At 42.6% G+C, this 27,138-nt stretch overlaps 1 protein-coding gene across 1 annotated transcript; it reads left to right on the plus strand.

The window, feature by feature from the left end:
* Positions 1-2,877: 2,877 nt before the first annotated feature.
* LOC115428694 (adhesion G protein-coupled receptor B1-like) lies at positions 2,878-26,340 on the plus strand. Its single transcript, XM_030147863.1, has 32 exons — positions 2,878-3,354; positions 6,212-7,109; positions 7,985-8,134; positions 8,232-8,330; positions 8,489-8,653; positions 9,074-9,238; positions 10,420-10,584; positions 10,690-10,854; positions 10,957-11,058; positions 11,171-11,277; positions 11,407-11,601; positions 11,768-11,836; positions 12,893-13,001; positions 13,473-13,616; positions 13,712-13,781; positions 13,990-14,092; positions 14,507-14,550; positions 16,832-16,958; positions 20,388-20,491; positions 20,603-20,705; positions 20,832-20,982; positions 21,121-21,190; positions 21,324-21,390; positions 21,505-21,590; positions 21,781-21,952; positions 22,090-22,185; positions 22,302-22,341; positions 22,535-23,157; positions 23,325-23,360; positions 23,528-23,632; positions 23,931-23,981; positions 24,216-26,340. The coding sequence occupies exons 2-32, from the start codon at positions 6,407-6,409 to the stop codon at positions 24,411-24,413; spliced, it is 4,584 nt and encodes a 1,527-aa protein (XP_030003723.1). The 5' UTR covers positions 2,878-3,354; positions 6,212-6,406; the 3' UTR covers positions 24,414-26,340.
* The last annotated feature ends 798 nt before the right edge of the window (positions 26,341-27,138 follow it).

Here is a 27,138-nt window from a genome sequence, read left to right on the forward strand (position 1 = left end):
TTCTTTTTTTTTTTTTTTTTTTTGTATTCTAATAGAAATTCATACTCAAAACTTGTAAAAATGGTATCAGGTTTAACAGTTCCTACATATTTAACTATCCATTAGAACAAATGTATGACTGAAATTAAACTCTTTCAACCTCACTATGCTTTTTTTTTTTTTTTTACATGTTTGCACTTTGTCTTTGTCCATTTGTGTGTGGAAACATGGCTTGAGTGTTAGAGCATGTTGCCTTTTACAATTATTGTGAATAAACTGCAGAACAACGTGAAAACCTTGACTGTTAAGCAGTAGTCTTCTGCAACACCTCACTCACAGAAACGTAACTGGTATGCTGGTATATGACACCTGACAAGATTGGGATTATGGTAGAAAGTTAGGCTTTTGGAATTAAAATAATGCTTTTATGTGTATAAGGTGGATGGTGAACACATAATAGTAAAAAATACAATATATAACAGACGATAATTGCAGATTTCCTCTAAGTTTCTGGAGGTTTAAGATGCATTCACTGTCGTCATCTTCTGAAAATTTGACTTTGACTTCTCTGACTAAGAGACTTCATTTTCACATAGTATTGCCACAGACATCGACATGCAGCTGTGGAGTTTGAAGGTGATCTCACATTTTTCAATAAAAATACATAATTCACATCACCTTAGAAACATATTTCCACAAATTCCATTTCAGAGTCAGACTAAGAGAACTTTATTGATCCCCATGAAGGCGATTAATGTGCATTTAACTGCATTTAATGACAGTCTCACAAACTAACATCCAATAGATTATGTGTGGATGGATGGATGGATGGATGGATGGATGGATGGATGGATGGATGGATGGACGGACAGGCAGACAGACGGACGGACGGATGGATGGATGGATGGATGGATGGATGGATGGATGGATAAATGGATGGACGGATGGACGGATGGATGGATGGATGGATTATGTTTTTAAAAGTTGGAAAACTTGAGCATATCATGACTAAACAACAAAAAGATTCAGTCCACTTGGGACCAACTCTAATAATTAGATCTGGGAAAGGTCATTTAGTTCATTTTCATGCTCTCCACTTTGGTTTTTCATTAATTCGGGGTCGGGTAGTTCCCAAAATGCCACTTTTTCTGTACCTAAGCCTTGTAATGTTAGGGAGAGCCCTGTAATTACATGAAAACCTGAAAGAATGAAAAACCAAGAAAAAAAATCTGTTGAAATATGTGTAAAGGTTAACTCTAAAAGTATGTAAGTTGACCTCCGCTTACTTTTAAATTCAGTTAAATTCTGACATTGATTCAATGGTAAATGAACAAGTTATAGAAGATTTTAAAATGTGGTAAATGTGACATAAATAGAAACTATTGCCCAGGTTACTTTGGTACTACTGACCAATACTGGTTCAGAATGTCACCCTAACCACTAACATGTTCAGTCAAGGTAACCTCAGACACAGATATGGTTTAATTGCTTTGCTTTATTTCAGGCAAGACTAATGAATGAAGAAGGAAATTACTTTTCTTTTTTGTACTGTAGACAGTAATTTCCACTATTAGACGTGGGATCTAAAAATGCACATGCAACAACAACGCACAGTATGACTCCTCACTCCCACCAGCCCCTGTTTTCTTGTGGGGACGCAGAAGAATGTTCGAGGATGGGACAGTCACTGGTGATCATTCTTCATCAGGCTTTCTCTGCTTTACACTTCCTGACTCACGTTGTTTGGACAGATCTTTATTTATTCTTTTTTTTTTTTTTTTTTTTGTAATATTGCTTAGCTACAGCAAATCAGGCCAAACATGCAGCAGAAGCAACAGGCAGACACCCACGTTAGGTTATCCCTTCCACACTTCGAAAAGTACCCAGATCCGCCCACATCCCTGGAGAGGGACTGTGGTGGAGCGAGGCGGAGGCAGGGAGAGAGAGAGGGGGGGGGGGGGGGGGGGCACGCCTATTCCTGTGTGCATTTTCTGAGTTGTGTCTATGTGAGTGTGTGCTTTTGTGAGTAAGAGGGAGGAGGCAGACAGACAGACTGAGGGAGTGTGTTTCCTCTCCTCTTCTTTCTGCATTACCGCACTGTCTGGACCTCACCTATACTTCTGATTGGATATGGTCAAACTGTCAGCCGCCGGAAAAAGTCTGCACACATGTTTAGTGCATGGTTGAACTGACAAAAACGTGCCCATTTTCGATTGCGTTTATTTAACCCTTCACATACCATCACCTCTTTACGCCCTCGGTGCACTTTTGACCCGCAGCCTTTAACTTATGTCCATTAGGTAAAGCATCAATGATAGTAATATTAATTATAGTAGTCCTAATAGTAATTGCACGCATAACATATGATACACATATGCATCGTAATATATGTATAGTTTCTTAAATTACAAATAATAGTGTGTTTCATAATTGTTATTTCTCATGATCAATACATGCCCATCCCTTCCCAGTGCGTAAACCTGTCCCTCTGAGGCACGTACACTGGAGTGTTACTTTGTAGTTGAGGACAATTGATCTCTTCATTTCGTCCCCATGCACACTGATTCCGTTGATCCTCTTTCCGGTACCTTTGGCTCTGCGTTGATATCTGCGTAGTTTGGTGTACATAATCGTTTTTCTCTGTCTCCCTGCACAGATCCCTCCTCTCTCTCCACATTCGAACTCCCTCCCTCCCTCTTGCGCGCGCTGACACAGTCACTCTCACACTTACACGCTCGCACACACAAACACGTCTCCCCCGCACACTCCCCCCGTCTTGGTGCTGTCTCATTCACTCAGTACGCCATCCACGCACTGACTCCAACTTCTAGCAAGGGGGGGCGGGGTTGGATATATACCTCCAAGAGCAGGCCACATGCTACACTGAGACTGGATCCACTTGCAGTGCAAAGACCACAAGCAAGAAGACTCCGAAGCCGGGAGTAGAAGTACCAACATTTATCCTGGAGCTTAGAGAGAAAAGACAAGCGAGACCACAGCTTTTGGTTCAACGGACTGTCTGCTGGAGCTCCGATACAGCCAATTCGCCTTTCCGCTATACACCAGTTTCTCTGGATATAGCAGCTAAACATAGTTGGTAGTAAACTCTTTGGAGTTTGGTTAGAGTCACTTTATCTTTCTTTGCTTGTGAGAGTGGACTGCACTGAAACTTGGGATCGACCCGCCTGGGGTCGGGCTTGGAACCTGGCGCATCCTTTCTGCGGCTTCAAACACTGCGAAAGTTTTGGCCAGAGCTTTTCCACAGTCCCAGATCTGAAGACTCCGAGTCAAGTCAGAGTTTGAGCTTCACTCAGCAGCTGCTTCCCCAAGAAGGGATAGAGAGCCACTGACAAGACTCCAGAAAGTCTCTGCAAAGTAAGTACAGCACTTTACAGCTTTGTCTTTACTCTTACATGTGTGTTTCCTGTGGATGTGGTTTTGTCGTTTGTTAATGTCATTTATCTGTGAAACGGCTGAAGAACAAACTGATGATGAATGGATGAAAAAGTTTGAGTCCAACTCCTGTCTGTCAGACCGCGTCGCTGTCCGTGGTGCTGAAACCCTGTCACTGTGTCTGAGCTGCAGTGTTCATTTCTTGCTTTAACTTTTGCACACATTTCAGTTTCTGCCGGCAGCAAAGCTCAAAAGCTCCACGCTTATGCTGATTTCACTACTTTTTCCTGCCGGAGCTGGTTGAGGTGATACGAACGAACTGACTGTCAAAGTTATAGATTCGGCAACAGGTTGCTGTCAGCAACTTAACTGGCATACCTCACTTAAACTGAATGACCGATTGGGGTGTGGTTGTTACCTCTGGATGGAGTTAAAGCATATACTCAAAGTTTAGTTTTGGCTTTTTGCAGCAATTCTTTAAACATTCACACTCTGCTGATAAATCCTTGCAGCTGAAACATTATCAACGACTTAACCATGTTTTCAGCCTTAACTGTTTGTTTTAGCTTTCTTTCGATCCTCTTTAGTCATGCCTCTCTACAGAAGTGCAAGGAAACAGTTGTCCAGATCTTAACAACTGCACAGACATTCTTGAAAGCTTTGTCTTAAGGGACAGGGCATAAGCAATGCCGAGATTTGTTTTGCTTTTTAACATTTTTGCTGCCACATGGATTTGAAGTAAAGCTGCAAAGTGGTGCAGTTTCTTGCACACATGTGCAGCCCACAGTGGATATACCGGTGTGTAAGCAATTTGTGGATGAAGAATGAGCTGTAATGGTTCAAGATGAGTTTTTTGTTGGGTGGTGTCAGCAAAGGAAAATATCCCACAACACAATGGGGTCACAGCAGTTGTCTGCCTGTCTCTGTATATTGCTCATATGCATGCACACTTTTAAAATAATGGAATTGGATAATCAGGAACACTTCTCTCCTTGAAGAAATCTGACTCTGATGGAGCAAGTCACAGAGCCGTTCAGCTATAGCACTAGATGAGTAGTTATCACTTTATCTGTATTTTTACTTCCACTAAGCCTGTACCTGTACAAGATTGTCATGCAAATCACTCAAGCAATTACAAGCACTGATCTGTAGCATTTCATGTTGTGCAAAGTAAGTCAGGTTTATTCTTAGTAATGCACTAGATATGAGTTACAAAGAGCTTGCTGTGTTTGTAGTGAACCAGGGTACTTTAAATGTTTGAATGTCAGCATAGAGATTGTGTCGCAGATGGTAATTTTGCAGATCCAATTTGTTTTTCACACTGATCTGCAAAAATAAACCATGTCTCCATAACAACACAGTGCCAGTGCCTGCTCTTTATGCTGCCTGCTTAGTAGAAATGCTGTTGACGAAAGCACATGGACAGGCAAAAGAAAGAAAGAAAAAGGTCATAAAAAGTGACAGACCACATAGAAAAACAGAGCACAAAAGAGTGAGTTCTCTTACGACAGCTGGACCCCATTCTTTTCACTGTGTGCCTCATCAGATGCCCATTCATGGAGCTTCCGGTTGTTCAGAGGCGGGAGAGAGACGCCCACCTCAACAAAGCTGAGGTCTCTGCTGTGTTGCTTACATAGATGGGAGGGAGAGTTAGAGAGAGGCAGGGAGGGGTGGATGTGAAAAGAGATGGGAAAAGCATAATTATGAATTCTATGCCTGAAAAGTGCAGGTGCTTCAGAAACTAAATGTCGCTATAGGCACCGTATGCTGTGCCACTTCACTGCCCTATGTTAATCATTAATCATTCAGATATGCACTAATTTCATGCAGTAATAACACTTCTTCATGCAGACATCACCTAACTGCAGTCCATACTAGCAGGATGTCATTGGTTTATTCTGCTGACAGTAATCACTAACAAATGAAATAGCAAACCAGAAAACATGAAATAACCCTGAGTGCAAGTAAAAGAGGTTGCTGAGCAACAGTGTTTCCTCTTCTCCCTCAGGTGCAAGGAACATGTTCCATTATATCAGACAGTCGAGTGAATATGTAATAATACTGACTTTGAGTTCTCTCCTTCTGCAGAGTACAGGTTGCATTTTAGTGACGCGTGAGGTCTGCAGAAAACCTATTTGCAAACTAAATAAGAGTAGAACAAAGGATGCTTTATCCAAATGCATGCAGCACTTTTGCAGAGATGACTAAAATCTAGGCAAAAACTTATAGCATGAGCATGCACTTGCTTTAAGATAAAAGTTTTTGCATATATACTTGCATAAGTCACCTGATTTTATGCTCTGATATGCAGGAAATATTTCCATTGCATGTTTAGATGCCACAGCAGGGTATGTAATCACACTGCAAGGGAGACAATCTCACCATATTTCTTGCTTATTTCTAAATGGAAGGCGTGCATTTTACAAATAACGGAACTAATGAGCGTCTCTGGTTGCCAATGGCAATGCTTCCATGGACGTCAGATTGACGCACATGAATCGCAGTTCAGTTCAGTGTGTGGGAGGAAAGAGCAAGAGCTTGGAGATACCAGCCTGCTGTGAAGGACTGTAATTGCAGTGCCATAGCAATTATGTCCCAAAGACTGAGCATTTTAGATCACTGAATCTGCCCTGAAACACTATGATACTGATCATGGGCAAATCCCTCATGCATAAATAAAAGTATAACAATGGGTCCAATTAAAATGCACCTCATGAATATTGTGCAAAAGCTCTTATCCTGCACACTGTGATATCTAGTGTTTTGTATTGCTGAATGTTGAAATGTTGTGACTAATGCATGTTTTTTCCCCTCTTTCTCATTCCCTGTGTATATGCAGCTCCCCTGCTGATTCAGACATGACAGACTGTCTGATTCTATAAAACCTACAAGTACAAGAATTCTGCAGAGGGCTTGCATTGATAAGTCAGAAGATCTGAAACAAGTGCAGTAACTTGCAACAAGGAAGTTAAAGAAACAACCAGTTTCATCAGCAAACACAGTAAAAGCATCGTCGTCGATCTAAGCCGGCCCAATGGCGTGGTCAGCTCTTTCCGGCCCTTGTGTGGCCCTTGTCCTGCTCTTCTTCGGTTTGACCTACAGCACTCCTTCAGGCCCCGCCTCTCCCACCTGCGCCACCCTGGAACAAAGCCGATTCTTTGGTGTATTCTCCTCGACGACGACTCTGCCCACCACACCATGCTCCTGGACCCTGCAGAACCCTGACCCCCGCCGCTACACTGTCTATATGAAAATCACCAAGCCAACCGACACTTGTGTGCCTCGCCAGATCAGAACCTTCCAGTTTGACTCCTTCATCGAGACATCCCGCACCTACCTGGGCATGGAGAGCTTCGATGAGGTTGTCAGGCTGTGCGACGCTTCAACCACTGTCACCTACCTGGAGTCCACCAAGCAGTTCCTGCAGATCCGCAAGGTTGCCTCAAGAAATGGCCTGCAAACTGTGGAGGAAGAGAATGATGTCAGCGAGTTCAAGGCTGAGTTTCTTGTTGTGGGGAAGAGGAACCCAAGTATGCCTGCCTGCCAGATGCTGTGCCAGTGGCTTGAGAAGTGCCTGTCCAGTAGCACCCACGATTATCCCTGTGGTATTATGAATACACCTTGCCAGTGCTGGGAGACCCCAAAGAGGAAGCCAGGAAGCTGCTACAGGGGTGGTGTCTACGTTGAGAAATGCCTTCCTGTTCCCAAAGACAACGGACGTGATGCTGAGATTATCAGTAAGTTGGAACCAAGAGCAGAGAGTCCTCCAAAGTTAAGATGAGCACGAATAAAGTAAAACTCAAAAAATATTTACGCAAAAGAAACAAATCAAGGCAGTGCTAGTATGTTTGTTGTTTTGTTTTGTAATGCTCAAGGCTAGGCTGCTGGTGGGGGGTCATGTTCAGCCGATCCCTGAGCGCTGCAGGTCTCCAGCTCTGCTTCCACTTAGTGACCCCCGTTTGTGTCTGAGGGGCTGTTCAGGGTAATGATCCATGGCTGCAGAGCTGGAGCATAGGATGTGCACTCTGCTGCCACACAGTAATGAAAAGTAAATCAGAGGTGTTAGAGAAATTTGCCAGTGCATCTTCAAGCTTAAGTGGCAGGATTGCCTAAACCGCACACATTGCCAGTTATCCATTTTGTCTCAGGCAGGCAGGTTGGGCTTAATGCTTGGCAAGGCGTCTGGCTTTTGACAAGACACAGAGGGCATGTTTGTGTATCAGGCTGGGAGAGGGGAGGTTCAGAAAAGAGCACAAAGACCTCACAGTCAGCTGGCAGTGGAAATCGAAGCACAGTACTTGTGGTTGTCATAGCAACACGCCAATTGGCCTTACACACCACTCTGCCTTGGTTCTCACCAAGTGGTTAAAAGCAAACAATCACTATTTCAAATGAAATCAGCCTAAGTACTGAGTTCTTTTCATAAAATATGTCCTTCCTTATTCTCAGCAAATAAAAGAAATAATACACACTTCCTCTTCTTAGACCTGAGGCTTACATATGAAGTTGTTAAAGCTATGGTTTACTGAACTTTTTCACTTTATACAACACAGTTTGTGCTACAATCTCATATTTCCAGTCTTAATGCCTGTCTTGTCATCTCTTCCTGCAGAGGGCTGGTCTGGTTGGGGCCGCTGGTCTGTTTGCAGCCAGGAGTGCGGTGGCGGAGTCCAGGTGCGCAGCCGATCCTGTCAGCCCGAGGATGGTATTTGTGAGGGAACAGTTGAAGAAGGGCGGGCCTGCAACCCTCAGCCTTGCATTGGTAAGCCCATCTGTCGTATTGTCTTTTAACTAAGAGCACTCAAATGCAGGTGACTGTAGTTCAGTGCAATAATCATGTAATTTTTATGTCTCTTTAGGCAAAGAACGCAACAGGAGCCAGGGTCTGAGAGCTATCATCGGTCTGAACAGAGATCATATTGACGAGCCAAACCAGGGAGCTGTTGCAACCCAGACAGGTGAGACTTGATACAGTAAAATTAAAAGACATAAAAGGCAGTTAACGTTTATCCATGATTCAAATTAGATGTGAATTTAAAGCATTTACCTAATTAGAACCTAATGTATTGATTGTGAGAGCTTTTTGTGCTGACCCTGTGATTTATTCTGCCTGTAGAAGATGCTAAGGCAGATGAATGGTCCCCTTGGAGTGCATGCTCAGTCACCTGTAGCGAGGGCTGGCAGAGTCGTACCCGTGTTTGTGCTAGTTCCTCCTTCACCACCCAGTGCACTGGACCTCTGCGTGAGAACCGCCCATGCAACAATACAGCAGTGTGCCCTGGTGAGTGGCTGCATCCTTCTCTCTAATGTGAACATGACAGAGAAAGAATGAATAGAGGGTGTGATCCATAAAATGTTAGGCGCACTTGGTCTTTTTGAAGTACACAATACAGGAAAGAGCCATTATTCCTTATTGATTTCCCTTTAAACAGCACCAGTAACAAAGAAAAAATAAATACACGGAGGAGGATTTGTCACAATTGTTATCTGACAATTCACACTCTCACAAAATAGGCTGCACTTCTTAATTTCCCCGATAGTTTGCACAATCATAGTAGATAAGTGTCAGAGATTTACTGATGAAAAGCCCAAACAAATTTATCTGCACTCTCCAGTTCTGTATTCTCTGCTCACATCACCAGTTTATATATTTTTTCAATTAATCTCAAAATCCTTGTATTTTTGTTTCTTCTGTGAATAGTGGACGGTGCTTGGGATGAGTGGGCCCCCTGGAGTCTGTGCTCATCTACATGTGGTCGTGGTTTCCGTGATCGTAGTCGTACATGCAAACAGCCCCAGAATGGTGGAGAGCCTTGCCGGGGCCCAACAAAGCAAACCAAGTTCTGCAACATCGCTGTCTGCCCAGGTAAAATAGGAACCTTACATTTAATAGCACATATAGCATTGGCCGGAATTGTATTTTTCAAGGAATATTCTGTTTTAACTTCCTGAAAACCACTTAGCAACACTGTTATTATCCACGGCAGGAAATTCAGTGGAAGCTTGACATAGTATCTGACTCATCAACACGATAAAGACCCCTATGAGGATTAGTCAGAAGCATTATTATATGGTGACTCACACTCAGCTCATGGTCAACCAATATATTAGAAGCAGAGTTCTTTTCTGTTCCCCCGCCTACTTCTGTGCTGAGAGGATGTAACATTTTAAAACCAGAATTCAAATACTTTTTCCAACTCAACAAAAGCATTTCTAGTGATTATCATCGTCATAATTTTGCATGATTTTTAGTAAAAGAGTAAAAAAAAATTTCCCTCCAAAAATCACATCCGAGTTGTATTTCTTTGATGCAATTCCATGTTAGAGCCAGCAGATGTCTCTCTATTGTAATATAAGAGAAAGGCCAAGCTGTTAGACAAAGTTATTACTGAGAGACGATTACACATTTCACTTGAAATTGAAGGGCTTTAAAAATTGAGTCACCTTTAATAGCCCATTTTGGGTGATTTTTGCTAGGACCAATTTAATGTTTTAAAGATTTTGCAGTTTCAAAAGGCAACATTTAATAGGGTTTGCAATTATTTTGTCTGTCTCTCAGGATTTTAATCTTTCCCAGACCATTAGATCTGAAAATTATGTTTATTATTTTAGAGTTTCAAGGGGCTGCATCTAATAGCAATTGCAAATGATTTTTTTCTCAGTATTTTAATCTTCTCAGGATCATTACATCTATTAGAAGTAGGTGTTTCTTTCATCAATATTGCCGCTAATTTATGTCCCTCTGTGGAAAATAGGTTATTTGGAGGACAGTATTTTTTTCAAAGCATTAAAAAACGAGCTCCCCAGCTAAATATAATGCTCAGTGACAAATTGATTTAAGTTTTAAGGTCCACACCTTAGAGGTTCAGCATCACATGTTTTGAAGTGTGAAGGACAAATCAGAGTATGCCTTTGTGTTTTATTTACACCCACACAAAGTGTGTCATGTGAAATGTTAATGGTATCTGTAAGTGCACTGAGACCATCTTGGGGTTCGTCCTTGCTCATGCCATTTCTCTTCTTGTATGCTCCTCTGCCTCCCTCTAGTGGATGGATCCTGGAATGAGTGGTCTGCCTGGAGTGCATGCTCCACTACTTGCTCTAATGGTACCAGGCAGAGGACAAGGGAGTGCAACGGTCCGTCCTATGGGGGCTCTGAGTGCCACGGCAGCTGGAAAGATACAGCTAATTGTTTCCTGAAAGAGTGTCCTGGTAAATAAAACATAAAGAAATCTGCAAAGAAAATCCAAGACAACATTTGGTAAATTTTGCAAAAACTTCATGGTTGGTGATGTTATTTTTATACTTTGATTTTAGTTGATGGACGTTGGCATGCATGGAGCACTTGGGGCAGCTGCAGCAAGACTTGTGGTGGAGGAATTCAGCAGAGACAGAGAGTGTGTGAAGGGCCTTTCTTTGGTGGAGAATCTTGCATTGGAGAGAAGGCAGAGCAGAAGCGTTGCAATGAGAAGAGATGTCCTGGTTAGTACTCAAACACAACCCATAGAGGGAGCCTACATGTAATACAGTCTAAACAATTAAACAATTTGATTATTAACCTTTTCATGCATGATTGTTTTGTAGAACCCCATGAGATCTGCCCTGAACAGAACACTGGAGATGTTGTATGGAGACAAACCCCTGCTGGAGACATGGCTTTTGCTGCTTGCCCTGCTGATGCCTCAGGTACAGTAGCTCCTGATGCTGAATGTTACTAGCATACTTTACTTGTTCATGTTAAATTGATTATGATGCACCTTTACATCAACTACAGTCATGTACTTTGTCTCATTAACAGGTCTCATTGTGCGCCGGTGCACCCTCGACGCTGTAGGTCTTGCCTCCTGGGAGAACCCAAGTTATATCAAGTGCGTCTCCAAGAACTATGATAACATTCAGATGCTGGTAAGTCCCGGAAATACACTCCTCAAAATCCCTCCTTTATTGTGTTCTCTCATGGCTACTTTCCCAGAAGTATAGTCAGGCTAGTAGATGTCAAAGATTCCTATTAACCTCTTAACTCTCCTACTGCAGTCCAGAGACTACATCTCCAAGGCACAGATTGGCCAAAGTGTGGATGGGGTTGCTGAGGTGATTTCACGCCTGAGATTTTCCTCTGATGAAGGGGCCAAGTACAGCGGAGACCTCATGGCCGTCATGGAAATCCTCAAAAACACCACAGAGCTGTACAAAGGAACACGACTGAGGCTGAGCAATGCTGATGTGGAGGTAAGCTGAAATCTTGTAATTTGTCTTCTAAAATCTTAACAATGTCATGCATATATTTTAAAATAATATCATGAAACACACTGCCCTGTCTCCTTTGTCAAAAAATAGCTTATTATTAACTTGAAAGTGGGATCTTCTTACACCTCTGTCATTTAATGATCTGCAGAACTATGTCCAGACCATCAGCAACTTACTGAAGGAGGAGCATCGTGACAAATGGGAAGAAGCACAACTGGTAAGTGATAAGAGGGTGTATATATGAGTAGGGGGAAAAAATAAGTCTGCTAATATTCTTGTTTTCTGTGATGGACAAACTCAGAGTTAGAGCTGTCAGGACTTGTTAGAAGTTAGTGTGAAACCAAGGAGATGGATTTTTACATCCCCAAAAAGCCAATTTTATTCATCCAAAAACTGAATTAGAATGCAATGAGTACGGTGCCAAGAGCTAAAATGACAATGAATCAGATAATTACAAGAATTCAGTAAACTTCACTGCTATATTATAATGCACAAAACTTTTGAGGACCACCATCTTCGACCACCTGTTGACACGCTTCCTTCCCGCTTTCATTGCACTTTATCACTATCGTGCAAAAGTGAGTGAAGAAACACTCATTAGTCATCCAAAGGTTTATGAAATAAAACTTGCATACAAATAAGTGGCAAACAAAAGACTCCCACTGCATTGTACACAGATTGACATGAGGGTAGTGAATTACTAAGGCTACTGCGACAAAGTGAAAGAAAAACACTTCAAGGTGACAGCTAAAGAGAAAGAATGAGATTGAATCAGGGAAAAGCACTACACCCACTCTGCAATCTGTGAGTGTGTATACCATCCTACATACCGATGGCAGTTGTAAGGGAACGCAGACAGCACATCACATACAAGTACACACCTTGCGCCCACATCGCTGCAGTTCTGCGTCAGAGAAACGCAAGTCAGGCAGCCCTCCCTTCCACTGAGTGAGAGCGAGAGGATGAAAAAAAAGCCTGAGTATGAATCAGCCTGTCCATTTATGGCCTTAAGGAAGTTCTTAGGTTGCATAGCAGCAAGTAATGTAGTTTTTTCTTTTCTACTTTTTTTTTTCTTTTTCACTGCTAGGCAGAACTGGCGTATCAACGGGAAGTCTAAATATGGTCATATCATGGAAGCATCGCCTAAGTGCTTAACTGAACCTATTGTGTTAATTGAATATAATTGACCTCATTAAAGAAGATCGACCTCTCCTTTTTCTTCATCCTTCTAACAATTCCTCCATCTCTGTTCTTGGTTTTTCTTTTTATCTAGATGGGTCCCAGCATTAAGGAGTTCCTCCGCCTTGTTGAAGACTTTGTGAACATGATTGGTATGCAAATGAGTGGCTTCCAGGACATTTATGAAGTCACTGAGAATTTAGGTGAGCCCTAATTTCCTCTGCCAGCTGTTATCAGATAAGGTCTAGTCAGGATGATTTGTCCCTTTTTCATCTTGAGAGTGCATCAATCTTAATCTCGCTTGTGAATCCATGTCCATATAAACAGTGGAATGCGTCAGTTAACAGTCTGACAGCGCCATCAGCCAATGCACCATATATCTTGTGCTGTCCTTGATGATGGGCATGTGGTCATAACTGTAGCTGGCATAACACATCGGTGTCATTTACATAATTTATCTGTCAAACACTTTGGAAATAACTGTAAATTTGACACTGAATCACTCTGTGTGACTTGTTTTGACTTAGCAAGGGTGATGTTCTCACCAGATTTAGCGGGAAATAACTATTCTGGTTAGACAAGCATGACGCATGACACCAAAATGTTTCTGAGATATGTGTGTGATAATGACCTCTGAGTGTGCCATTCACTAATTAAGTCTCTATCTTTCTCAGTGCTGAGCATTCACAAGCGCCCAACTTCCTCAAACTCCAACTTCACCTTCCCTGTGAAGGGATGGAGGGGCATGTTGGACTGGGTCAGAACCTCTGAGGAGAAGATTACAGTGTCCCGTGATGCTCTGTCTATTGATCAGACTGGTACGATCATTGTGACTAACTTGGATTTTGTTATGAATTCAACACATATGCACATTTATGAACCTGAATCTAAGTGGGTGTTTTTTTCTCTCTAGATGGAACTGATGCTTTTGTGACTGGAATCGTCCTCTACAAAAACCTTGCTTCTATTCTGTCCTTCCAGAGGTAATGCAATTTTCCTATTTACAGTATCTGTAACTGGCTTTCCGAGTATAGTCACAAGGTGGCGCCCCTTTGTTGAAAAACTCTAGTTCAACATTGACTTATTTTTTGTCTCAGGTTTTAACAACCCTATTAAATCCTTGACAATATTCATTCCTCATTACTTCTTTCTCGGACAACACTGATTTTATGATTTCCTCTTTCTCTGCAGCAACACTACCCTTCTCAACTCTAAAGTTGTGACAGTGATTGTCAGTCCAACCCCAAACCTTCTGTCGTCTCCTGTTGAGATTGAGTTCCCTCACCTTCACAATGTAAGTCCCCTAATGGCTTCCCAATCTAATGGAGCCTCACAAAAAATATCAGCCCCCCTCAGGGTGTTTGCTCACCACAGCAGAGCCTGACATTTTGCTGACATTTTCAGTAACACTGTGACTTTTACGTACACTTGTGTCAGTTGAAACCTGCAAAGATCACAGCGTAACCAAACGGGCAGTTGGTGGGGGCGAGGTATCATTTGCAGTAATTAGCATCTGCAGCTGATAAATTTAGCAACCTTTTTTTTTTTTTTTTTGCTGCATGCATTTTTTACATGGGAAGGTAACAAGATTTTTAGGGTGACAGGAAGCTGTTGCATCTCACACGTGCACAGTACAGTGTCCCAACCTACGAGTTTCCAATTTGTGCAGAAAAGTCCTCACACCGCCTTCTTCTGTCTCACTTTGCAGGGCACCATGAATGAGACGTGCCTCTCATGGGATGAGAGTGAAACGTAAGTGTTGACTACTGTTGTTTTTCTTCTTAAACATGCATATAACCATCAGTCACATCCACGTCCTGTCCTGGGTGGCCTTGTCAGCTGATCTAGTGACAGTGCGTGCTGCTCATCTCTTAGCCCACCGCCGGTGTCCTTTCACTCATGCATCTGTCACTGCATATGAACATTCAGCCTCTCTAGTCCTAACAGTCACCAGAGAGGGAGCGGTAAATGTTTCATCCGTTTTTTTTGTGTCAGTCATTTCCAACAAAGAGGACAGAGAAATGCCACAACATGTTTGACCCATCAGCCAGAAGCACCGGGCCTCACTCAGCTGTCTGACATAGTTACTGCATGACACACAGACAGAGGATATGACAACCTCAATGATCCTCAAAGCAGCGGTGTGGTTTTAGTCGAGTGACACTTCACTTCGATCTCACAAACCCCTGCATCACTGTAAATGAACCGCAACCAGAGGAGGAAAAATACACAGGCAACACTTCTAACCTCATTACATACACCAGTGAATTCATCTGAGCATCTTTATAGGTCAGATCACAGAGTGTCAATCTAAAGACAATGGCAGCTTTTTTTCTAGTCATATTCATATGTCACCGCTGAGGTTAATGGGTTTGGTGCACGGGAGTTTTTAAAGATGCTTAGATGCATGTGAATGACTTTATAAAAGGAGCTCTTGGTGGCCTGGCCTGGATCAATCAGCCTCAGGCCCACTCTGCCCTCCTGAAGAATACACAGGTGGACCATTTGCATTTAGATAGATTTGTACACTTGCAGAGTACAGATAAGAAATGAAAATGCATTAAAATCGAACTGCACCACTAAAACCTCCACACACCTTTTTTTTTTTTTTTTTTTTTTTTTTTTTACATAGACCACAACAACTGCAACTAGAGCCAAATCAAAGCATAAGCAAAACAAGAAATGAGGAAATGTAATTAACTCATATTCTTTCGGGGGGGGCGGCCATGTGCCTCTAGTAAAATTAGATTCATCCATGACAGCAGATGAGATTAATGGCAGAACAGAGACAATGGAAATGGCAGAGGAGCAAGTTGTATCTGATGGCAGAGTTAATGTTGGTGCTTATTTGCAAAGTTAGGAATGTTTGGTTTTAAAAAGTGCAGGAAATAACCCACCAGCTCCTTCACCTTCACCATATTAATCAATTAAATGCCACACCACATGAAAATACTGTATGTACATATTGTTTTAAGCATCTGTTTGGGAGCTGGCTGAGCAGAATTTGTACCATTTTACCATCTGCATGTACAAATTTAACACTGCAGCGGACCACACATTAAACTGTGCAGCCAAGCCTACTTAGATGTCATTCCAGTTAAATGCCACCATGATTTTGCCCCGCTGCTGTCTGCTCATGACACTCTGCAGCGGGTTTGACCTGCTGGCTATGACGCCCCTCTGTATTCACCAGTCAGAGCCAGAGGGTGCTGCTCTTTGCCTTAGCGCTCAGTGGCATTTGGGGCATCTGCTGCTACTTACATGCAACAGAAGGTCTTGAGTTTAAAAACATCAAAAATACTTAAGGTGAAATGACTCAGAGGTGATTCACGGTCAGCATTGTCACACAGCAGTTTAATGACGTGTTTTAAAATCCCACCCCCCCCCCCAAAAAAAAAGTAAAATATCTTCATGTATTTACAATCTGTGGGGGAAATAGTCACTTTTAAGACTGTCCCCACATTCCTATGTTCTGCCTCAAAAGAAGGAACACACTGTCCTTTATCCCCATTGCACTGGGCAAGTGTTTCCAATAATCTCAAATCTGCTGAGGAAAGACTTCACATAACAAGAAATGATAAAGATTATGCAAATAATGGGATTTATGAAGGCCTATCATCATTCATCGTGGCACAGATGGTCATTAATCTTACTAATGTAAAAGTCTCCATAAAGGCTTGTGTTTCCAAAGATTCCACTTTGCACTTGATTATATAAAATAATATTAATTTTACTCACAGAATCATATAACTAATCATATTTATTACTCTGGTGTTATATAAGATGTGAAAACAGTATTTATTTGTATGCACTGGGCTGTGTAACAGTTGAAAAGTGGTGCTTTTATAAAGGCAGATTTTTAAAAATGCATTTATAAGCATTAATATGAGAAGAAAATCCATTCACAAGAGAGATTTGTCAGATCTCAAAGGAGTGTACTCTCTCCTAACCCGCTGCTGCTTTCCCTTCCCTTCCCTTCCCTCTCCTCTCCTCTCCTCTCCTCTGCTCTGCTCTCCTCTCCTTCCCTGTGCAGTTCTTCTCTGCTTGGGTCTTGGTCTGCTCGGAGCTGCAGAGCGGTGCCCGTTCATTCATTCAGAACCAAATGCGTGTGTGACAGCCTCTCCACCTTCGCCATTTTAGCGCGCGTCAACTTGGACTCGGTAAGTCTCCTCTCTTTTTTTGCATTCCCTGTTTGCTTTTCCGACATACATCTTGGATATTTCGTGCAGTGCGTGTGTGTGTGTGTGCGTGTGTGAGGATGCGGTGCAGTAGGATCGGATGGTACTTGTTGTTTTCGTGCGCTTTGCCTGCACCTCTTTGTCTTCGTGCAGGTGCCGCTGATCACAGAATCACAGCCTGCCGATTTTTTTTTTTTTTTTTTTTTTTTTTATTGATAGGATTTAACTCAGCAACGTGTTGATATGCAATAAATGCATTTAGAATCCTAAAGAAAAATACAATTAATACCTTCCGCATGTGCCAGTTTTGCATATAAGCTTATCAGTTTAATGCATTTTAGGTCGAAATCATCTACATAATAAACAAACAAAAGGTTTCTGCAGCAAATTAAAGATCATTTATGCACATAATTATACTTTTTTTAATTTAATAATTTACTAACAATGCATCCTCTGTTTGTCAAGCCTTATCGTTTTGATTACATTTCCGGCTATATGCATGATTTTCAATAATGCATGTGAGACTAAAGTGGACCATAATGTTTCTATAGTGCATTCAAATGTGGTAATTCGCTCTAAATGTTTGCATTCTCTTACTAAGCTTTGTTGTGTTTCATGCGCAAAGACAATGTGTAATTTTCCCCAGTAGACTGTGTTTTCTGTAAAGCTGCTGGCTCTCCAGTTGCCTTGGTAACGGCTTCTGCAGCGCAAACTCGGCCTGTGTGATTTTTGATAACTGAAATGCTGGGGGGAAAAACACACAGAGCCCCCTCCTCCCTCTTTTGAACAGCCCCCCAGGACAGAGGAAATGGCCTGTCCATCTCCACTGTGCTGCTGCTGCTGCTGCTGCACACACAGCAATCAACAGATGTCCTTTTACTTTGAGGAGATGCATGTGTTAATTGTGCATTTTGTTGCATTTTCCTTCATTTATACACTGGGTGTGTACACCAGTGGCAAAACAGCACATGGATTTGGACTGCAGTGTTTTAAAACAAATAAGTCTTATCTCCTTCTATCCTCCAACCTGTTGTTTACATCCCTGATTTGATTTCTCTTGCTGTTGCCAGCCGGAACAGCGCCTCCCATATTTGTTATAGGCTGCACATACCCCCTCCTTTCAACCTCCCGCAACAGTAAAAAGGCAGCTGCGCCAATCATTCCGTCTGCCAATATCTCTGAATTCTCCATTACATCCACCCCCCCCAACCCCCCACCCTCCTCCTCCTCTTCGTCCTCCTCTTCCTTCCTCTTCGGCCACAGCAGTGAGTCTGGAAATGCCAGAGAGACGGACCAATGAGAGACAGATGTCTGGTCATGCATTGATGGTTCCTCCTCTCTTCCCCCACCCGCCTCTCCATCCATCCTTTGATGTGTGCCGTGGACATTTTCAATAACATCTTCTTGTGAGCTGTATGAGAAACCAGTAACAAGGAGAGACAGAGGGGGAGAGAGAGAGAAAGAGAGAGAAGTGAGATGTGAAAACAGACCCAGATACTGGACTGTGTTAGTCCTCATTGGACACGGTCTGATTTCAGGACCCCTGTATGATCATGTTGGAGACATGGTGGTCCAGTGGGAGCAGCCCTCCTAGTTAGAACAGCAGATGCCCTTGACCGGTGATTAGCGCCGCGCACACAAAGGTTATCAATTTCCCCCCAAAAAGCTCCTAAAACTGCAGTGGTTTGAGGTTTTCTCTGCTTATCTTTCTCCCTTCACCTGATTCAGATTTGTTAAAAATGAGAACATGCGATACGGTCAAGGACAGGCAGAAGACACGCTTCATATTTAGGTCAAACTGGCTGTCTGGATTTCACTCAGAGGCCCATGGTGCAAGCATCAACCCAGATAGAGAGAGTAGGAAGAGAGGGAACAGAACATACTGTATCCCCTTGTTATATTGCCTTCCCCAGATCTGGTAAAGGCGAAAAGACAGCTCACCGCACCGCTATCTGCCATCTGTTTTGGGGCGCTTCAGATATAGCTGGATAGATTTTGAAACAAATTTGCCACACTAAATTAGTCTTTGGCTGCCGTAGGCCGGACATCACCAGCTGTGCTATGATATCTGAAAAGTCTATGTGGAACTCATTTTGAGATGGGGAAGAACAATCCATTAAGCCTCAGTATTGAACCTTTTAAATTCTGAGACGCTAACAACAATAGCAAATATATTAGGAGCAATGCTTCACATGCACTTGCAATATAAGAATTTATGGCCTTCATAAATCAAACGAAGGCCAAAGTGGTATCTGTTTCTTTCCCCTCGGTCTGTGCTAATTTGATACCTGCAGATTTATTACATTTCAGGACATTTTCTCACTCACCTTATGGAGCCACTTAGCTGTCTTCTCTACATGCTCTTATCAGAAATATAATCACATCATTTGCCAGTGAGGCCCACAGTGATTTATTTCCATCTCACGTGCTTTGCGGTGATGATGGTATGATCAGAGGTGTTAGATTGACTCTAAACCTTACCGCAGCCTTTATTGTAAGTGTGATATAAAGATTATAGACACAGTGCGATCACACAAGAGGGTTTGTAGGCGTGTTAGGCAGAAAGTGAGGGCCTTTACAGTGTTCCAAACGGCTGAGATTTGTGTGTGCAGCAGTGACCCGTCAGGGCTTCAGGTGAAGCAGCAGCCGGGTAGACAGGCAAAAGACAATCCCCTTTGTGTTTCTTACACCAGAGGTATGACGCCCAGGCTGTTTGAAACATGGGACAGTCACCGCCGCTGGCAGTGGCAGGCGCTAAGCTGCTGTCAGAGATCAGAAGGGCAGGTGGTGGCAGATTAATGCACAGGTGATAATGGTCCACCTGTTCCTGCCGGGATGGGGAAGGAGCTGCTGGTTGGCGTAAATTCAGCACATTGAGAGAAAAGGCTAAAGCAGAGCTAGAGGGAAGAGGCAGGAAGCAACTCAAGATGTCTGCCAGTGATTAGAGGGTCGGTGTAGCAGATCAAACTAATAACTGAAAACGGCAACCCGCCTGAACTGCCCCTGGGAATAGAATGACCCCCTCCTTACTTCATAGGGGGAGATGTATGTGCAGTATCCTCCTCGCCTCATTTGCTGACTCAAAAGCTCAATGGAGAAATGCAGTGACCCTGACCATTTGTTTAGTTTGCCGCTCCATCTTTCTGACACATTCACCTTGGGGTCACCTTGCCTCAGCCGTGGCCTGATTGTGCCATTCAACTGTTTGAGGGCCTAGGGGGAGCTGTCTGCTTTTTCAGATAGCGCACAGCCACAGGCAAGCACAGGCATCGCTACTGTGTGTGTGTGTGTATGTGTGTGTGTGTTTGTGTTGATTTTGATGCTTGTTTTCCCTGTAGATGAATGTGTATGTGTGCCTGTGATCAGACTACAGCTCTAACAGGCATGTTCGGTCTTGTCTCCTCTGTGTAGATCATGGACAAGGCACTTCTCCCGTCCGTGACTCTCATCGTTGGCTGTGGGGTCTCCTCTCTCACCCTGCTGCTCCTCATCATCATCTACGTCTCTGTGTGGAAGTAAGTAACCCTACACGCAGCTACGGCAGTCTCCAACTCTGCATTCCCCATGCGCTGGTTTCTCTCACCTCTGCCTAAACTCATGGTTTTCTTCTCCCTTTTCACACTCAGGTACATCCGCTCCGAGCGCTCCGTTATCCTCATCAACTTCTGCCTCTCCATTATATGCTCAAATGCCCTCATTCTTGTTGGACAAACTCAGGCTCGTAATAAGGTAGGGCACTCCGTTCCAGCCAATCCTAACCCCTCTCTCAAAGCTCTCTGGAGCCCACGGCTTTGGGGACCTGAACAGTGGCACAGTTTCTCATCTGTCCTTTCTATCTCTTCTGGGTTCCCACAGGTCGTGTGCACTCTTGTTGCTGCTTTCCTGCACTTCTTCTTCCTCTCCTCTTTCTGCTGGGTGCTGACAGAAGCTTGGCAGTCCTATATGGCTGTCACTGGTCGTCTGCGCAACCGCATTATCCGCAAGCGCTTCTTGTGTTTAGGCTGGGGTAAGAGCACTGGGCTTTATCTTCCATCTCTCTGTTTTTTTGTTTGTTTGTTTTTTTGTCTTCTCTGTTGCATCACAATTCCCCTTTGCTGTTTCGACCTGTCAGACTTAACTCTTTTCCCTCTTGGTTCTCTTCCAGGACTTCCTGCATTGGTGGTGGCTGTGTCTGTTGGTTTCACAAAGGCTAAGGGATATGGCACTGTCAACTAGTAAGTCTGTTGTAAATTCTAAAGTCTCCTCAAGCTTTCTGGTTTTTTTTAGGTATTCTTATTCTCTGCATTTATTTTGAAAAGCATTTCCCTTAGCTCAGGCATTAATATTCTCTGTTCTTCTCTTTTCTAGCTGCTGGCTGTCTCTTGAGGGTGGACTCCTGTACTCCTTTGTTGGTCCTGCTGCAGCTGTTGTCTTGGTGTGTTTTCTTTTGGCATTCAAATCCATCCATCATAGCGCACTCTGATGCATTTTTTGCTTGTAAATGCATTACTTCTTGGTCTCATTTGTGTTTTGTTTTTCTTTCAAACAGGTGAATATGGTCATTGGTATTCTGGTCTTCAACAAACTAGTATCCAAGGACGGCATCACCGACGTGAAGCTGAAGGAGAGAGCAGGGTAGGTCTTATTGATCTCCTCCATACACCAGAGTATGGCGCTTATCGCCCTCATCAGGTATATTGATAACGCGCTTTGATTATCAAGTTTCACAATCAGACGACAGTGGAGAATCGAGTTCTGTGAGTGGAGAAACAGAAGCCAATTACAGCCTGTGTGGAGTTTAATCAGTTGGACTCTCATTTTGCAGGGCATCGCTGTGGAGCTCCTGTGTGGTTCTGCCCCTCTTGGCTCTCACCTGGATGTCTGCTGTCCTGGCCATCACCGACCGCCGCTCCGCCCTCTTCCAGATCCTCTTTGCTGTTTTTGACTCACTGGAGGGTTTCATCATTGTAATGGTCCACTGCATTTTGCGTAGAGAGGTATGTTTAACCAGAAATTTAGATGAGATAAAATAAACCAAGGTTAAATAAAAAGCTAAATTGTTTTGTTTTGCATTTACAGCCACTATGATTTGAATGCAGCTGGCAATTTCCTAAAGTTTTCCTGTATCTATTAGGTTCAAGAGGCGGTAAAGTGCAGAGTAGTTGACCGCAAGGACGACGGCAATGGAGACTCTGGCAGTTCCCTTCACAATGGCCACACCCAGCTTATGGTAAATTTCTTGGCTTATTGCCTTTTTAATGTCTTGAGTGCTTCTTGCATTTTGTCCCTAAATGAATATGTGCATACATTAAGCACTGATAGAACATTTTTTTGTTCTTAAATCAGCAGCCTGATAGCGAAAAGGATGGAGATTCAAGCAGACAAGGTAAACCTCTCTCACATTAAGTTTTTCCTCTCACCCTTAACCATTTTTCCATTTGCATGTCCATTTGTACGAGCCTTGCACTTAAAAAATATGATTATGCATAAAAAGAGAACATTTGTTGATCCAGTGTTTTAGAAATGGCATGGTCATTTATTGCTGTATTTAACTCTCTCACCGATGTTTGTTTTTAAAGGTATGAAGAGCTCCTCTGAAGAGAAGATGCCCCCTCCTCAGCTGCCCCTTCCCATGGGTTCCAACTTCCACACCCTGCCATCCAATCCCAACAAAAGCCACATGCAGGCGGTTCCTGAATATTCCAGCCACACCCTCACCCTGAAGAGAGAGAAGAGCCGTCTGGCGGGAGGAGTCGACCCATCCTGCGGGAAACCGGTATACGTCTGTGAAGGAGAGCTCTTCAAGCAGCTGGATGCCGACCTGGCTCGGGCTCAGGCTGAGGGCAGCGTCCCTGATGGCAGCGGTTACATCCTTATGCCCAACACCACCTCCACCCTCAGGACCAAGCCCAAAGACGACCCAACAAAATACAACATCAGTGTGGAGCAGCTGCCACAGGCCAGACTGATGCACCTCAGTGGGCCGTTCGCCGAACCCCAGGCTGCCTTTGGGATGAAGTCCATCCCCCCCGACCAGGTCAGCATGTCCTACTCAGAGAGAGACTCACCCATCCAGAACATCCACAACATGTCCAGTGAGTCTCACATCACCCATAGCAGCCTGGAGAACACCTTTGAGTCCATGAACTCCATGATGTCCAAGAGTGAGACCATCTCCACACTGTCCATGAGCTCTCTGGAGGTAAGAATGGACAGAACACTGTTATTTTTTATTGCATCTGAATTTTCAGTAAAAATGTTTTATTTATTTAGTCTCAGTTTACAAGTTGTCTGATGGATGTTGACAGAAACATTGCAATAAATGTTTTTAATTAATCATTGCTCTTTTTTCTTATGCTTTCTTTGCAGAGACAGAAATCCCGATATGCTGAGTTGGACTTTGAGGTAAATATTGCCATGACACAATCAATTTACATAAATGGCATGAGAAACTGTATATACATATATATATATATATATATATATATATATATGTATACATGTATACATGTATACATATATAATGTGTAATACAATAGTTGTTGAAAGTATTTTTTTCTTTGATTCTTCAGAAAATAATGCACACAAAGAAACGCCACCAGAACATGTTCCAAGACCTGAACAGGAAACTACATCATGCTGAGAAAGACAGAGAGTCCCCTGCTTCTGACAGCAAGGTAATTTATAAGGATAATATGCCCATCATCCATTTCCATAACCATGAATTACTGAAAAGAAATTTAACACAAAAAAAGAAACATGATGGACAAAAAAAGAAAAACAATCAAAATGGACAAAAGAAGAAAACAAATAAAGAAGGAAAAATAGGGGAAAAAGAGGCAAAAGAGTGTTTGAGGAGAGCGTGGTGGTGTAAAAATGACCTTAAAAACAACCACTGATTGTGTATTGAAGTATGGTTGTCATTACCTCAGGGTCATTTGAATAAGGATGTATTGTCTTCCTTCCTTCTTACAGTCTGTGAGATGGAGTGTCTCTTCTGGAGGAAGTGACAAAACGAACCACAGCGTGAGTGTTTATATACAACCTCACAATCATAAAGTTATTGCCTATAGACAAGACACGCCATCACATATTACACTTGCCTCAAGGAGGAATAATTTTCCCAAATGACAAAATGACTTTCATTATTACAAAATCACCTCTGATGTAATGAGGCCCATTTCATTTTGATTAAATCAGGAATGGCTCAGGGCTGATGTGAGACACCAGTACTAAAGTGGCTCTTCTTTGTACCAACAGGACAAACAGCAGGCTCCTCTGGAGAGGTCATGGGAAGGAGTCCGCGGAATTCCACAGTCCCCCCCTGCATGGGTTCGCAAAGACATGGAGCCCCTAGCTGCCTCGCCTTTGGAGCTTCACTCTGTGGAGTGGGAGAAGACCAGCACCACCATCCCTCTGGTGGGGCAGGACATCATTGACCTGCAGACAGAGGTCTGAGGGGGAGGAGGGGGCAAGTGAAGCCACCTGATTTCACCTCGGTTACCTTTTTGGTTTGGGAAAGGAATCCTTAATGGATAGAGGAGAAAAAACCAAGAAAGGGAGAAAGTGAGAAAGTAGGTCCCAGAATCAATGTCTTCAAACCCTCAGCCAGAGCAGGAAGAGGGGGGACGGAAGAGAGATGGAGGAGTGAAGGTGATTGTGGAGGGGTGTTTAATGTAGCTTCTCTGTTGTGGACTTGAAGCATCTCTTGTCAGAGTGCTGTGAATGTCAAAGGGTTTGGTTTGTGGAGAGATCAGTGGTATCCATGGACCAGGACTGGCTGTGGTTCCATTAATTCTTCACTGGGAGTTTCCTGAACCCTTTAGCCTGGGTTCGGAAGATGTGGTCGACATGTCTGTGCTTCTTTTTTCCTTCAACTCAGCTTTGGAAAAAAAATAAATAATATGAAACGGTGTGTTCTCCCTGCATCTTGGGAGAAACAACCGGAACTCCTGGCTGCTTCTCTTTCAGCCAAAGTTAACTTCCAAAATAGGACAAGGCAAGAGACCATAAGGGACCAGTTTCATGGTTGGAGTCCAATACTCCACACTTAGATGGGCACACATTTTGTTTTTGTTTTGTTTGTTCTGCTTCATACCTGGAACTGCTTCTGAAGAGTCTAACACGAGACTCTTCTTTGGGACTCTATGTACTAGAAACAAAACTCTTTATTTGAGAGAACACTTCATCATATTGGTAGGTTATTATTATTCCAATGATTATTGTCAGTGTTATAATTATCAGTGTTATTACCTGATTATCTGTATTTTGGTTTTTGACTTCACTCATCATTGTCCAGCACAATCTTTATTTATTTTTCTATTGTGATTGACAACAGTAGGCTCCAAAAAAATGATTCAGCACAGACGTAATGTGTTGTGAGCCCATATGGACTGCATCGGGACAAACATACTGAGTGGTGATGGAGGTGGTTGGGATTACCTACCCAACATTTCCTGGTTTTCTTCAGCATTCTGCTTCAATACCAAAACACCAGCACCAGGATGAACACAGACTCTCAAAAAGGAAGAGCAGTGCACTCTGGGTAATGCTGGTGGGAACGGGAGGTGGGGGATGCAGAGATCGTTTTGGTTTGCACGGCCCCCACCTCAGCTGGCACAAGATGCAGGCTCTTCCATGTTGTACATGTGGATTTAAGGTTCAGTGAGACCTTTCATCATCGCCCTTTTGTTTCTCAGCCTTGCAGGACTCTTGGACCGAGTTGAGGCTCCTGTCACTGGTTTAACTTCAACAGTGTCAGGTCCTCAAGACTTCAACACATTTGTGTTTTCAGCCATCAGTGTGAAATAGTGCAATATGATGGGCGCTTGATGCTCAAGCAGGACTGATATTAAAATATAGGCAGAGATTTTTCTTACCAATGTTTCAAACTTTTATACCATCTTCCTCATATAGATGCTTTATGAGAATATTGTATAACAAATCTGTATTAGTAATTCAAGGAATTTATTCACTAGAGATTTGTTAGCACATGACTCCATATTTGGAGCTCTCTGTGACAGGTAGATAATTGTTCTTCTATAAAGTAAACATTATATAGAATGAATGATAGCTTATGAATATCTCTAAACTGTGCTTCAGGATGTTTGTTATTACTCTGCGCTGTGTAGCAATGAGTAATTGAACCTCATGTCTTCAGTAATAGTGTGTTTTTGATAACCTTGTCAGTAACTCAGTATGTATTACCAGCCAATTCCCCACAGCTCAATTCATACCTCGAGTTACTTGTCTTGAATACCCATTTGTATTTCCTTGTCACTACTTTGTTTTGTATGTTCCGTTTTACTTCCTGTAAATGTACAGTTTTCACAGCACAAACTGAATGTTGAATTATTTCTAATAAAAAACACTTATATTACATGAACAACATGGTCCTCAATTATTTGCAACCAGTAATAGTAGAATCATGCAACAGTCTACTAAATCTACTTTGTTTCCCCAAACAACAAAACATCTGCAGAGTCAAATGGGTCTTTAATATATGAAATGTGACATGCTCATCTAAAAATAAATTGTAAGGGTTCAAAAGCAAAATGTCAAAATACTGTAATGAGTAAAAACTGAGACAGAACAATGAGAAATGAACTGTGTATCAGTGATGTATTTTTTTCATACCTCGTGCCACATTAAAGCCTCTGGCAACATTTTGCTCACTAAATATAGACATGATTTGCAGGTACAAAAAAGCGGCAATCTTTTAAGATGATAAAAGTGCAATTCTCCTCTGTTCTATTTCCATGCTTTCCAGAGACCCAAATCATTACTGAGAAAAAAGATCTCTGAAGTTGAGTAATGAGAAAACAAACAAATTTGACAGAGGCTGGAATATGATTCTGACCTCTTTAAAAATAGGTAATGTTCTCGGCAGCTTAATTTTAGTTTTGTCTGCTTTGTCTACACTAGAACCACTTTTTTCTGTTCTCTATAATCAGTACTTGTTCTTCCTTTTAATTGAACCATTGTGCTGTAATTCTGCTGCAAGGCATGAGCAAAAGGAGATTTACATCATGTTTTAGCTGAGCAGCGCTCATTTCATAAGGTCAGCTGGAGAGCAAAGAGGCTTGTGTGCAAATGGTGCTTTAAGGTGCCATTTTCACTGCATTTCATATTTGTCGCATGATATGCAGTGTTTAGCTGTTGGTTCTGTGAAATTCTATGTGTA

This window comes from Sphaeramia orbicularis, chromosome 11, assembly GCF_902148855.1.
Source record: "Sphaeramia orbicularis chromosome 11, fSphaOr1.1, whole genome shotgun sequence".
Lineage (NCBI taxonomy): Eukaryota > Metazoa > Chordata > Actinopteri > Kurtiformes > Apogonidae > Sphaeramia > Sphaeramia orbicularis.

Coding starts and splice junctions, on each gene's coding strand:
- LOC115428694 (XM_030147863.1), top strand. CDS start 6,407: ATGGCGTGGTCAGCTCTTTCCGGCCCTTGTGTGGCCCTTGTCCTGCTC. Junction 16,959..20,387: donor CGCGCGTCAACTTGGACTCG/GTAAGTCTCCTC, acceptor TCCTCTGTGTAG/ATCATGGACAAGGCACTTCT. Junction 21,191..21,323: donor GGATATGGCACTGTCAACTA/GTAAGTCTGTTG, acceptor TCTCTTTTCTAG/CTGCTGGCTGTCTCTTGAGG.